Raw genomic sequence first — 15,576 nt, 5'->3', positions numbered from 1 at the left:
ATAAGTATATATCTTATATATAAAGAAATATGTATATATGTACATATATAGAGAGAAAGAGAAATAACAGATGAACTAGAAACTAGTTCATGAAAAATGGTTTGGCTGGGATTTCCAAAGAATAAATCCTAGTTTTGTCACAGATTTTTTTGGCCCTGAGTAAGCGATTTAATGTCACTACTTCAGTTTTCCCAGGTGTAAAAGAGAGCAATAAAACCTACCTCACAGGATACTCAAGCATAATCCATTGACTTAATTGAAACATAAGCACAACTTTAAATGCCTTACAGAATTGGAGCAGTGTTATTCTTAACATCCACACAAAAAGTGTAACTTCATTTTTCTTGTACAGTTGCTTTCAAGAAATGTCTTGGGAGCACTAAGAGTACATATAAAAAAATGTCTAATTAAAAGTCAGTAACCTATTGATTATATTAAGGTCATCACTAGGAGAAGTCATTTTTAGTTCCTTTCAATCATCTGTCTATCTTTACTGGTTGAAATTTTGTCAGGTTTAAAGTCTTTCAGTTTTTTTCTTGCTTTACTGCTGTTTATACTTGAGCAAAATCAATTAAATAGTTTTAAAATCAAAAAACCATATTTCAAAATACATGTTCCTTATCAGCCATTAAAAAAACAGATTATAAGGGATCAGTGCCTGGAAAAACAAAATTTTGCAGTATTGGTCTGTTTCCTCTGATGATACCTGGCCATTCTTTATTAACCACTTCATTGTGGGAAGCCTTAAAGATGGGATTAGAGCACTGATACCTTTAAACACATCATTAACCCAAAGTGTGCACTTACCATTGTGCTTAGTCTTAGTTTAGAGTGAGACTTCACTTACATGTGCTTACATGAAGTATGGTTAGTAATTTCCCTGTTGTTATGGAGGCTCCTAAAAGAGAAAGGTGTTTTTATATTAGAGCAGCCAGGCAAGAAAAGAATTTTTTAAAATGCATCAATAACCCGTTTAGATCTCAGCCAGCTGGGCAGGAGAAGATCAACCCAGAAGCAAGCAACACACCTGGCCATTCTCATGGGACAGTGGCACTTGTAGGGGATATGTAACACGCACTGATGAAAACAGGGCTGAGCTGAAGGCATTTCAGCTGAAGCAGTTGCTCAGATCACCCCGGTTCCGATACACCCGCTACACCCTGCTCCACGCTGCTGTTGCTGCACTGGAGCTGCCCGGTCTCACAGCCACCAGCCCTGTCTCAGCGCCAGCGCACCCCAGCCCCAGCCCCCGCGCTTCACTTTCGCATGACGGCGTTCTCGTAGGCTGCGGTACCCGAGCACTTCTCCACTGGTCACCGTCCCGTGACAAAGTGTGCACATCTTCAGAGTGGCAGAGGCTGCTACCTGGAACCTGGCTGGTACCAGGTTCCTTCCTGGTCCTTGAAGGAACAAGGAAATTCCATGTTTCCTTCAGAACGCATGGAAACGTCCCCTTAATGGGACTGGCATTAGCCAGAAAAATTTCATAGTGCAAGCAGTGGGGAGGTTGCCCGAGATTCAAGGATCGCCCAGGGGTGTGTCAGCTATGACAGGCTTTGAGTATACTTTGCTTGTGAACATTACCTTTTTTAATATGGTGTATTAATTCCAGCTTTCAGTTGGATCTCTATATACAAGTGTTACTTAGGAAAGCTCATAGACAGGTCAGCCTCCCCCGAGAACAAATGGGCATCACAAGAAGGCCAGCAGACCCCTAGAGCAGTCCTGCTTTTTTCTATGCCATAGAGAAAGTAATTTCGTGCCCTGCGGTTGCTGCTCGGGACAATGCAAGTGCAGCTGGCCTGTGTCACGCACCTGCCTGCTCCTCCTTCGCTAGCAGGGGAGGACTCGCCAGAACAAGTCCGTTGGAACCAACTCCACAAATACCAGGATTTTGTGTAGCTAAGGAGAACAGAAACCACCCACACAATACCTCTGTTTCCTGTGGGAATACACCGACATTTCTGGGCTTGAATAGATGTTTCTGGCAAAGTTACGGACACTGGATCATTTCCCATGAATACCGTTATGTCCCTCTGGACTAATACACCCAGCATAGGTGCAAAGCTCACTTCATCAGCCTTTCTTTGCAGGATCATACAATTACAATGAGAAGAGACACCAAATGAATAAAACAAACAGATATGGGGAGCTAACAGTGTTATAACAGCTACCAGTGTCATAAGCAGTTGTCACAGATAAAGCTTCTAAAAAAAGCTAATACAGACAAACCAGCATTCACACTGATGTGACATACCATTAAGATATATAGTTTAATAATATTTTCAATATATACCATTGTCCTAAAATAGGTTTTTATATAGAATCATCTTGACTTGATAACATCATTAAATTGAGAGTGATTCTTTTATCCAGGAGTATCCCAGTTGTATGTGATTGCTTGAAACGTCCTAAAGTGGTTCTGCGGGCATGACAACCAGACAGAAATACAATTCTCTTTTACAGGTGGATTATTCCGTAATAGCATCCCAAGCTGGAGCTACCCTCAACAATCTTATGAGCCATGCACAAGAACTAGTAGCAAAGCTTCGTTCCCTGCAGTTTGATCTACGAGAATTTGTATGTCTCAAATTCCTGGTGCTGTTTAGTTTAGGTAGGTACGCTCTACTCTTCATACCTTACTTAATAGTGTTACTATTTTTTCTAAAAACAATGAAAATATTTTGCTTTTCTTAATGTTTTCCTGAAAAACATGATTTTGAAATATATTTAATGAGGTTCACAGTAATCTGAGGACTATTTTTTAATTATCACCTGCAGGAAAACTACATATAAGGATTAAAAGTGGGTTTTTATGGGAATTACTCCTAAAACCTATGGAATTTAATAGAGTATTACAAGTTTTCTGTATTTATGTATGTGATTTCTGAATATTCCAGAACAAGGATAAAATTCTATTAGAAATTCTAGAGGACAGTGGAAAATACAGATTGCCAGTATTTCTCTGATATAGATTACAGTTTTTCTCTGATATTGAATATAGTTATGTAAAGCAGCTGGAGTGGGCATAAGATTGAAATATCCCTCTTTTTCAAAGGCATCTGTGGTAAGTATAAACAAACTTCTTCGCATATAATGGCTGTCACATTACAATCCATAAATCAGGAATGTATCTCATAGTTTTTAAAACTGAAAGGAACTCTTAAAGTGCAAATTAATGATAATAGCTTTATGACAGATCTGGCTAGGTAATAACCTTTAAAGGGAAGATTGGTTTGTACTAGTGGAGAGGACATAGAATGGGAAAGATACCTATACAAGACAAATTTGTTAAACCAGTGCCCTCCAATGAATCAGTCAAGAAAAATCACCGGTGCCAGGAGTAAAAAAAGACTTAGGGAGATGGATTCTTATTGACTTCATAGGAACAGATTTTTCAGGTTTGCACTTTGTTTACTTAATAAAGCTGGTCTAAATAAACCTTCACCCAGTGAATTTTTATTTACTGGCAGACAGTTGAAAGGAAAGACTTAAAAACATAAATAAGGTCACATCCAGCCATACCTCCATAGCCAAAACTCCCACTTTACTCAAAAGGCATTTTGTCTACAAAGAGAGTGAACAGTTGAGCCAAGCACAACAATGAAAGAAATATCAGCAGTGATGACAGTTAGTAATGTTTTTCTTTAATTTTCAATTTAAAAAAAAAAAAAATCTTCTGTAAAGGAAAAAAATTCTACAAACAAATTATCATAATACAATTGCAATTAGACTAAAAGGAACAGTTTTGGTTACACTGTAAAGCATCAATTACTATCTTAAATATGTCCCTCTATGTGGTGTTTATAGAATTTGAACCTGCTTTGGAAAATTTTAGATGAAGCTCTCTAAATATAGGGAGCATAAAAGATCAGTACTTCAGAGGTCTAGGACGCAGTTATCTGGTAACTATTAACATTTTGTATTCAGGGCTTCATCACTTCCCACATCTTAGATTCAGATAAGGAAAAGCAAGCCATCTGTTGCAGAAATTATGTTTTATGAATTAATCTAATTAATAACAAGGATTCAGATTTCCTAATTCCTAATAAGTAGGTTTTTCAGTCATTAGACAGTGGCACAGAAATGCCTAAAGAGCCTGTAGCTTTCCTCTGATTAAATATTTAGAGAATTCGTCTCAGTTCAGTGTATTTTAAATTAGCTAAATAAGCGAAGTGCATTTGGAAAATTCTCACATTTAGGTGGCCTTTTTGTTTGATCGCTTTCAGTGCCTCTTCAAGTACTTTGCATTGATTTAGGAATCATTCTTACACCTTTAGCTCTTCTAATTCTGCTAGGTAGTGCGCTCCACTTCTGAAGCAGGAATACCTTGCAAGCTTGTACCGAGCCAGGTTATCCAGATTTTCTCTCATTTATGCTACTATAAAAAGAGCTAACTCTGTTGCTAATAGGAGCCTTGTAGTCACATCACTTGCATATAAAAGTAATGTAGCTAAGGAAGGTTCAACACCTTTCAAACCGATTAGTTCCTTATTTAGATACTGCATAATTCAATTTGCTAATAGTCAAAGCTAGATGTTATTCTGCCAAGAGTAAAATGTAAAGATGTTACCAGTTGACCCACAGGACTGAGACAAATATTTAATGAGAATGATGACAAAACTGAAATGAAAAACATACATACCCTTTCCAGCTAAGTACTTAAGTTTGTGCCCAGAAGTATGAATGAATTGTCTGGCTGAAGTTAATAAGACGCCTCACATCCTAAGAGTGAGTCAGGTTTTTGAAGACATTGAAGTGCCTAAAAACACTGGTAGGCATTCAGCAGGGCTGTCAAAACTAGCTAAGCATCAAATTCTACATAAATAACTGGGAGCAATTATTGTACCTAAGTATCTAGGTGCATTTGACACATATCTACACCTCTCAGGCATCTCAACAGAAAACTGGTCTTAATGACAAAAATATATCACTTAATTAAAAAAAAATTTCAAAAACCTCAGCTGGCTCTTGTTGAAAATCTGGTCCTGTAATGTTTAATGGAATGAAAAGCACTTCAAGACATACCAGCCTTTTTACATTTCTAAGGATGTTCACGCCACAGTCTTAACCAAACCAATAAAACCTATCGCTATTATTCTTTAATATAGTGCTTGGTTGAAAAATAAATGTCTAATATAAAGCCTCTCAAAGGCAACACAAAGTCAATAATCCACAGAATTAATTTATTGAGAAGAAGCTGTTTGTTTTTTATAACCGTACAGATATAAGGCTGCCTTGTAAAGCTGTTTGTTATTCACGGCTGTACCGTATTGTCTATCTCTTCACGAGGTGGCAATCTCCTTCAGGGCAAAGAACTTTGTCTCTGCCTTTTTTCCTAACGTTTCAGAAGTGATTATCTTAGTAAACTAACAGTAAAATAATGTTCAAAGCCCAAAGCACCTACAATGATTTTTCAAAACACAATTAAATCATATCAGTTTTGCTTGCTAGATTTTAAATGAGAGAGGTAATTGTTTGTTATCTACTTGTGAAAGGTTCCAAAGGGTTTATCCAGGAAAATGCTTTTGATTGATGGTAGCATTAAAGAAGATGCTGTTGAAGCTTAGACAGACGCATATTTATTGTAGCTTTTGTGGCTAGCAGTGCACAACTCTTCCTGCAGTCAAACTGCATATACCCACCCCAGTGAGTGATACACCCAGGCACAGGAGCTCAGTTCCTTTCTCCAGTGGACCATCTAGTCAGCCTGGGCCCATCTGACCAACACTGCCAAGTACATAATGATACAGTGACTCCGCGATTATTCAATAAGCCAGAATAGTTTGGTAACTAGTTTCTTAAGTGTGACATCTCTTTAGTTTAGTTCTATATTGTATTAATATATGTAGATTTAGGTAACTTTTAAATTCCCTCCATCAGTTATAAAAAGCAAGTGTCTTTACAGCTAAGTAGTTCTTACCTCTCTGTACATAAAAGTCCCCTTTCATGTCCACAGGTCTTCATACTTCAGCGATTGTCTGTCTGTCTACCCTCAGTGGTTCCTCATGCCATCCTTCAGTCCAATCACTGCCAATCTCTAGAGAGGAGCAAGTCCATCACACCTGGACTATTGTTCTCAGTGCTTAACCAGCTAAATCAGTCCTTCAGCTCTTGTGCTCCCACAGGTTAAAAAGTCAGAGAACAAATCAGTCCTTACAACCAGCATAATCATCACGATCACACTGGAGATTACCTTCTTGTGCATGGTTTGGACTCAGCTGTATTTTAGATTAACAAGAGCCTTGACTCGTAAGGACATTAAACCACCAGTAGAGAACCCTTCCTTCACAGCTTCACTGCACCATCAGTGGTCAGTCAATTACTCTGTCAAGACATAGGAAGGTTGGACTAAATTTAAATTCCGTCACATTACTCTGATCCAGTTACATGATCTACAGATCTACTACACTAGTCCATCAGGGTTCCCTTGAAGAATCACAGTCTTTCTGTGAGTCAGTCCTCTGTGGCAATTCCCTCGCTGTGTACCTCCTCACTACACATAAAAAAACGTATGTTGCTTCCCTCTCTCACTGCACACCAGAACAGCATTACACAAATCAACCAGTCTAATTGACAACTGTGATCCCAGCAAAGCAAATAGAAACATGTCTTGTGATCAAAATTGCCCTTCACAGGCAATTTCAGTTGTGTAGCCTGGTATAACTGCTAAGCCATCTTCTAGTCACTTCTTCCCCTACCTGATCTCTCGTGGACATGTCTGAATTCTGTACCAACATCTGTCTTTGCTTCAAATGATACACTAGATGCTGATTGAATGTTTTATTTGAAGATGAGCTGGACTTCTGAAGCCAAAGCACTTTATTGCAAAGAAGCAATCCATCTACCAGTATGATTTATTTGAAACAAGTCTTCTGTTTAGGTGGTCTAGAAATACCAATTTCTGTTATCAATCTCCATTTCAATTATCTTGAGCTATTAGCTTGTTTTGAAGTAAATCAGGACACCAGTTCTGATAGCAATTATCCTTACCAACCTTTCTTTCACTGAGGTTTACATCATATTTGCAAACCCCAAAACATGCCTGTTTTGTGGGGGCATCATTCCTGTGTTTTCACATATAGAGGTATTCTCCCCTTAATTCCAACTAAGGGAGTGAAGGTAATCAACATACCAAACCACAATTTAATTCAGGTATATCAGCCAATTTTTTTTCCGCAATCTGAAAATATGCTCTTAAAAAAATCAGTAGCTCAAGAGATATGCAAACCTGGATTTTCTTGACTACTTGGTTGCATTTGACAGGTTTCTTTCAAGCAAAAAGAACCAAGACAGAGCCATGACAATTCAGCAATTGTAATCACATTGTTGATGGAAAGTTAGTGACCAGACACATGTTGCAAAACTGGGAAAGAAGAAAGAAATCTTTGACAGACCTGCATGTTAAACCTACTTTTAGTCTGCAGGTTTTATCTTTATGAACTCATGTCCAAAACATGGAAAGAGCACATCTGAGAAACTATAACTAGTTATACAAATATGCTGATCACATAGTTGTATAACTGTTTATCAAATTTACCACTAAATGAGAATAAACATACCTGGCTTTCCCAAAGCTAGCCAAATTGAGGATAATGCAATTTCTTTACCCTAATCCCAGAGTAATAATACACCTGATTTTTCTATAGCATATAACCAGTATAGCCCACAGTACACTTTATCAAAAGGTAGGCCTAAAAATAAATACAAATTATTTCTTTGTCTTTAATAATTGCTGGTTTGAATCAAGATACACTACAGATAGAAAACACAAATGTGTCAGTTTATCAGTCTCTTTGAATTTTCATTACCAAATTTGACATTAGCTTGGAAACTCCGTTCTTTCTTTGTCATAAATCAGAATTAGAAATTAAAAAAAAAAACAAAAACCACCACCCCACATGTGCTGTTGAATTCTCTAATTCTGGGGCTGAAATAGATTGGCATGCTCCACTGGGGTGAAATTTTGGCCTCACTAAAATCAAAGAGAATTTTGCACTGTTTTTACTGGAGCCAAAATTCGTCTCACTGTTTCTTTGATTTGCTTCCTATCACAGAATAAAGTTCAGATCAATTTTTCAGCAATTAAATCTGCTAAATGACTAAACTTAAATTATATTTGAAGAACCAAATGAGTGCCTTACATGGGATACTTTCTATCATCTTTTGACACAACAGATGTCTTCATTTCACCATCTGTAGCTTTACAGACTGTTCACTTAACCTGAAATCAGCCATTGTTTTCTCTTTACCAAAACTTCCCATTTGTCCTGCTGGTTTTTATTATCTGAACTCAGCAAGGATGATTTGTCAAACCTCCCATCAGAGCAGTTTGTAAAGTGAAATGCCAATAGGAAGAAAGTTAGACATCATTTGACCCATGTCCAGGCACTCGTCTGCCTGTGGAGCTAAATGCTAGACTAGGCAACAGCTGACTGGTACTGCTCCCTCATCATTGTCAGGACACAGATAAATGTACCTCATTTAAGAAATGAAGGCTTTATCAATGGACAAATAATTGCAGAGCCACTATTGATCTCACATCTCACTTAACATGAGACAAGAGGGTCCTGTAGAAACGGTAAACATTTAATCGCTGTGGATGGCAAACAATGGGCTCTTGCTTAAACAAAAAAAACCACATGCAGATAGGAAAATAAGTGTATAAACATCAGCTGGAAGTAATGTAACAAGGAATATTGATTAAATTTGGTAGTATTTATGATACTTAAGGGCACGCAAACAAAAAGAATAGGAGAATGAAATGAGGGAATTAGTGAGGCAAGAGGTTTTATCAGACCAAAAGGAAAACACGAAACAAGACCAGAAAATTAGACAAGAACCAATTCACCCAGGATTACAGACACCTAAGTGTAATATAGACATAAAGGCATAACCTAGCAAATTTTGGCATGTAGATCTTCATTGCAGCCTCCCTAATAATCACGTTATACTTTCAACAAATATGGATCTGCCTTTTACACTCTCTGTTTAAAAGACTGCACTAGCTCTTCAAAGCACAGTCCACTAAACATGGGGACTTACTGAGAACAAGAATTAGCCAAAAAGCTTCTTCCTCCCATCATTCTGATATTTTAGTATCAGAACGAAACTAATTAAACTAGCAGGTAACTGGCTTAACACACAAGAGTTCATTCTTGAACACAGTATATTATCCAGCTCTGGCACTCTTTGCTCCGAGATGTAGAGGATGCTGAAAGTTTTTGTGGTTACCAAGTCACCTAGAGAACTTAACAGAAGGAAAATCCACTGAAAGCTATGAAATACAAAAAACTCTACTTCTGGCTGTTGCTAACCTCTAGCTGCTGGAGCCTGAGCGACTGCAGTATCGCTTCATGCTTTTTTTTCTTCTTACACTGTTCCCTAGGGCATCTACTCCTGGTCACTGTCAAAGATGGGACAGTGGTCTAGATGATCCAGAGTGCCAGCACGGCCATTCTCATGCTCTTATTGGGTAGGTGTGAGCCATTTGTAGTTTTCAGGGACTCCATTCTCCTTCCTGTAAAATGGGCCTGGTAGTTCTTTGGCAGGATACCAAGAAGCTCACAGATAACACTACTTTGTCTTCACAAAGCACCTTCAGCCCCAGGATCTAAAGTAGGTACCGTGAATTTGAAGCAAAAAGTATCGCATGACAGTCTTCCTTAGCAAGCCAATGCAAGCCGGTAATGGAGCATTTATCCAGGGTCAGACTTGTCATCACAAATGTGCTCACTTCTTACTCGCAGTGACAAACAGTACTTAGAGTTTAATGCAGTAATTTTCAAAATGATCACGCTAGCCATTTTTACTTTCGGTAGTTTGTAAATATACAACTACTTTTACACCTGGTTTTTTACATATATGTTATTTATAATACACATTTACAATGGGGCTGTTATTATGAGGTGGTTTTATTAAATCTATTGGCAGTTTTCTTATATTCATCCATTCTGTTACCGAAGTGTACTTGTAAGATTGCACGTGGTAAACACTAGTAAGCAAGCAGTGAAGGGGTTCTGTGTGATTAGCATTCAGCCAGGGCTTTCATGCTTCCCCACATTACATTTGAATTTAGAAAAATACTTACTGCACACTTGTCAAATTCAGGCTCATATCTCAACCCTAATACCTAACTACAGTAAGCATCGGAAGATAATACTGGCAAAGAAACATTTCCTAAACTTTATGTAATCATTTGGAATTCAGGAAGGATCAGTTAGTATTCAGGAGATGTGACTGCTCAATATTTATACCATAGAGACTTGGCAGAAGCAAATAATGGTACATAAAGCTGATGCTCGTCTTAATTAAATGCAGTATAATAGGTGTTGGGGATTTTTTTCTTAGCGAAGAGAGCAGTTTAGCAATGACCAGATATAACTCATTCTGAAGTTCAGAGTTTAAAACGAATCAATAAGTATTTATAACAAGGGAGGGACTGAATATAATTTATTATTAGCTGACAGCTGACTAATAGATAAAAACAAGATTTAAGTAGGTTTTTCCACATACTAATTTCTGACAAAATATTTGCCCCCTTTGATTATTTTTGATTATTTTTTGCTGTACTAACAGTATTTCAAATAGACTTTGAGATGAACGTCTTATCTGGGAATGAAACCAGAGAACGTAGAACGACACATCTAGCTAGGACCATACTTTCACTGTGACAAAGTTATGAAGAGTAACATTTCCTAATTTAATGATTAGGAATCCTTAATGGCAGGTGACATTTTTAAATGCTCCTTTAAAATATACAATCTACATATGTGATGATGAACAGGTGTTGACTGGCAGACAATGCATGGATAACAGGCACAATTCCAGCACACCTACAGCCCAGGCTTGTCTCAAATGTCACAGCAAAAAGTTTTGAGAGGGAATATGAAGAAGGTGGATAAAGAGATCTGGCATATTAAGCATGAGAGTCAGAGCGGAGAAAGCAGAAAAGTACTTGTTCTGGAAAGGTGGAGAGTGGGAAATGGAGATGGCATTGTGGGCAAGTCAGAGGCAAGAGATGAGCTCGTGACAGTGAATGACTGAAGATAGGTAAGGAAGGAACAGCTACAAGACCTTGAAAAAGAACACAATTAATGTCTGATGTAGCAGGGAAAAGGGAAAATCCAACAAGATAGGGAAGCAATGGGCTCGGAAGGGTATCTTGGCAGCACCATTTCCCAAGGCCAAAGGAAGAAATGCTGTGGTAATTGAGATGTAATATGATGAGGTAACATTGTATTTGCTAAAAGTTTAATCTAGTAAACAATGGCTCCTGTGCATGTCCCATGGAATTCAACAAGAACACATTTGCAGGATTAGCTACGTAATATTAGTTTGGGATTAATTATATTAGAAATAGACAAGTTTAAAGATCACTGTCTTTTGGAAGACTTCATCTCTGGGTATAATGGAGGCTCTGTTTCCTGAAATCTGAAATCAAGATGACTGCTTCTCTTAATAATTATGATACAGCTCAATCAAAAGTTATAGACTTGATGTCCAACTGTTGGATGACTTGCATTGAGCAGAAGGCTGAAGGAGGCAACAACGATGATGATTATACAGGTCCTTTCTTGTCCCCAAATCAGTGAAAGTAAATTTCATAGGCAAGAAGTTTAAATTTATCATGATTTCTAATTTCAAGGTTTTTACAAACTTTTCCATTTGCCAAGTTTGAATTTGGTAACTTCTAATGTGAGCAGTTGTCAGCAATCTTACATAGTACTTCGTTGCGGCATGTCCCACGTTGCCTTGGAAACTAGGGATAGATCTCTTATTAGAGATGATGAGGGCCAGGAGAACAGTTAAATAGCCAGTCTGCTGCTGGAACTTTTAACTTTTCTATGGGTCTCAAGCAAAGCAGCCAGGCTACTCCACTCTGCCACTAGAAGAGCTATTCCAGTTTTCTACTTCAGTCCTCTGGGAAAGTAAAGTAAATTAATATGGACAAAACCTCATTTCAGCATCATCTCATGAGGGACATTCTCCTTTCACGGAGACAGCATTGCCCAAAAGAGAAATCAACCCTCGTCTCTAATTTGGCTTCTGACTCCATTACTGACTATGGAGCTTTGAAGTCTCTTAATATCTCAACTACCCTGTCTGGTAAATGAAAGCAACAGTTATCTATCTTTGTAAATAGTGGTAAAATCCAGAGTATTAAAGATATGCTGTAAGGTACAACCAAATTGAAACAATGTTGTTTGAAATATCTACAGATATCCTAACAAAGACCATTGTTAAAAGGAATCTAATTTAAAATATCTTGAGTAGATTTTGAGAAAATTTTATCCTTTCCTTTATAAGTTACTCAAAATGAAAGTAGTTCCTTGCTGTATTTTCATATTAGGGTCTAAAACTTTGAAAAAAAAATTGAAAATTCATCTTTTGAGAGATTATTTTTAGGAGTGAATTTTAACATTTTAGCATGTAGGACAAAGTGGATTTTCTTTTGCCCTGTTCTTTTATATCTCTGCTTTTTCTGATTTCTTTATAGAGAAACAAAAGCAAAGACATATCCCCTTCACTTTATCTGTCAAAACCCATAGCAAACCCAAACAATTAAAAATCAGTCCTTAAATTTCTTATAGATGCTAAATGATAATGTATGGAGTGACAACTTTGATAAACAATCATTTGCTCCTGAGAACACTTTTTCAGTGAGCTGACAGGTTTTAGTCCAGCTTCCCATCGTGCAGGCAGTATGAAAGAAACTAGGACAGTGTCTATCTTACAGTGTCTATCTTAATGAAATCTCCAATCAATTATTTTTGTGAAAAAACCCCCCACATAATATAAAAGGAATAAAATACAAATGCTGGGGTTATAAGGTATAGTTAAGAATTAAACCAGTATTTTTAATAAATAAGTCTTTAATCATTCATCTCAGCCCTGAGTGTAGGAGTCGTGAATGATAAACTTCTTGCAGGAATTCCAGAGATAGCCTTCTGTTTCATTACTGATTGGGTTTTTTGAATAAACTTCAGTAAATTATAGAGGAAATTTAATAATCACTGTTGATTTGTCCTGATTTTATTTCATAAAATGCAATGAATGTTGCAAATTCATCTCTTATGTAACTGTTGAGTACAATGGCATTATTTGAGGCATGAATTTGATCCAATCTGATCATTACTGGTTTATGTTGTCTGCTTTCTGACAGCTACAAGCCATGGAAAAAAAGATTAACCATCTTCAGCAAGTACTTTTTCTTTTCATGTTGTTTTTTTTTCTAAAATGCATATTTTAGAAGGTTTTGAAATAACAATAGGATTAGATGCTTGAGAGAAAATTAGGTCATATATTTGTTAGATACAAATCTCGCAAGTAATTAGAAGCATGGGTATCAAGCAATATTTGTATTCTGTACTGCTGCCTTTGTGTGGAGACAGTGGGGATTTCAGAATAACTCAATCAGTGTGCTCTGCACTTTTCCCCTCTCTAACATGTTTATAGAATACTAGTAAATATGGCTTTTAAACAGCACCTGTAAGGGGGAAAAATTACCTGCACATAAGCCACATTTACATGCGTCTCTATTTTTGGAATATTTTTTTACAATTTCTGTCCCACTTTTAACACACATTTTAGATGTTTAAGGTGCAAGTTTGAATGTATTATATATGTAACAGAGGAAGAATGGGATTATATAGAATTTTTTTAGCTGCTATTGGCAGAAGTGTTTAACATCAGCGGCTGCTTTTGTTAGCCAAGTTTCCCAGCATCACATGGTAATAAATGGCTATATATTAAGGTATAGATAAATGAATGAATATCCTTAATCTTGGAGCCAGTAAGACCACCCTATAGTTTTATTTTGAACATGTGCTTAAATGCTTCACTGAACGAGGAACATGCTAAAGGAATATAACGGCTAAATTCACTTTGCAGTTGTGGCAGACAACTTATTAAATACCTTTTATACCAGAATGTATAGACTAAAAACTGTTCCTCATGTATTTCTAGTTAAAAACACACATTGTAGAGGCTCTCACCTGAAAGTTTATATATGGGTGACTGTCAGCCATTTATTGGAGACACACTGTAGACTATGCCAAATTCTTATCTTTCTCTTATCCCTTTGCTGCTTGTGCAAGATTGGACACCGGAAGAGAAACTAAAGCAATGGCTGTCTCTGAGGGAGTTAAAATAGAGAGCTGAAATACTGTAAAGAGACAATGAAAAGAAGTAGCACAAGAATTGAACAGGAGACCAGGGAAAAGAAAGGATCTGCAAGAGTGATGGGAGAAGAGTGGCAGAGAAGAGGATATCTGGGCATAGCAGGAGCCAGGAGCGGTTGATGAAAACAAGGGACAGCAGTGATGTGGATCAGAGGAACAGAGAGAGACCAGAGGGCTTGGGATAGGAAAGGAGTCAAGAAAACAGGGGGAAAAGGCCAGGAAGGAAAGAGAAACCATGGAACCCTGATCAAAGCCAAGCTAGAGGTGGAGAGGGAGGAAATAGAAGCAAACAGGAAAGAAACAATGAAAGAAAATTCAGAAACAAACTTTATGGCCCAGCCTTAATGCAGCTGTGATCATGAATTGGGAGGCAGAATTCTTTCCCAAGCTTATGGCTTGGAGTGTGTCCCAATGACTTCTGCTGGCAGGAAAGGGGAGGGGGGTGAAAATTGCAACTCTTTAGGCTCTAGCAAAGCTGCTACCAAGATTGGATGAACCTCTCAGAGCAGGAGTTCCATGTATTGCTCTGGTCCTGTGCAGAGCCATCGAGCATGGGACAAACTGAAAGAGTAATCCCCAAAACAGTCCATGTGGCTTGCAAAAGTTTAATCTGCACATGGCCATCCTCCTAAGGATATTTTAAGAGTTCTTCTCTGTAAGATTATTCAAAGATTAATAAGGAAAATCCCGCATTTAACATCATCTCCAGTACTGGGAGGGTTTGATGCGTACTATAAACATATGCACAACACCTCTACTTGCCAGGTGAAGGAAAGTCTCATCTCAAGAAAGAGAAAGATTTCAACATCAGAATGGGGAATGACACTACAACAGCATCTTTCCTCTCTCCCAACAGCAAAAATTGTAATAGAGATCAGCGAACTGCTCAGGACAAGACAGATGATGCTATCCAGTCTTTCACTGAGGGAAAACCCATAGCCTAAGCAGAATAAATGATACAGACTGTTCTTCAAGCCCAGTCTAAGGCAGGCTGGATGGGTGGTAGCTTGAGAAAGTCCTTTCCTCTTGTCTTAGTCCATCTCTTCTGGGAGACATTTGGCTTTAGAGAATAGAGTCACTAGCAAGGTTGAAAAGGACAGGTATCAGACTCACATCCCGTAAAGAAGTGCTGGAAAAAAACATTGCACACTGAAAATATTCTTTCAGAGAGGAACATTGCTAAGAGGTTACTGTGGGAGCAGCGTCATCTAGACTGCATACTGTGCTCCAGCTGGCCAGAGTTTCAGGCAAACTCTTGCCTGAGTTTCTTCCTCCCTTTCTGTTGTAAGACAGGGAAAAAACACCCTCACAATTAATCAAAAATAGATAAACCATAGATAAAACTACCAGAGGTGAGGCAGGGAGTAAAAAGGGAACAAAGCAATTGAGAACA

The 15,576-nt window shown here is 37.8% G+C and overlaps 1 protein-coding gene across 1 annotated transcript in view; it reads left to right on the top strand.

The window, feature by feature from the left end:
• Nucleotides 1-2,430: 2,430 nt before the first annotated feature.
• LOC104077034 (nuclear receptor subfamily 5 group A member 2-like) overlaps nucleotides 2,431-15,576 on the top strand; it is a 27,541-nt gene continuing 14,395 nt past the window's right edge. Inside the window, exon 1 of the mRNA XM_009578107.1 lies at nucleotides 2,431-2,614. Within this exon, the coding sequence (XP_009576402.1) occupies nucleotides 2,431-2,614 (184 nt within the window). The remainder of the gene's footprint in view (nucleotides 2,615-15,576) is intronic.

Source organism: Fulmarus glacialis, unplaced genomic scaffold, assembly GCF_000690835.1.
Source record: "Fulmarus glacialis isolate BGI_N327 unplaced genomic scaffold, ASM69083v1 scaffold43235, whole genome shotgun sequence".
Classification (NCBI taxonomy): domain Eukaryota; kingdom Metazoa; phylum Chordata; class Aves; order Procellariiformes; family Procellariidae; genus Fulmarus; species Fulmarus glacialis.
Note: the sequence above shows the minus strand (reverse complement) of the source record. Positions and strands in the feature narration are given on the sequence as shown.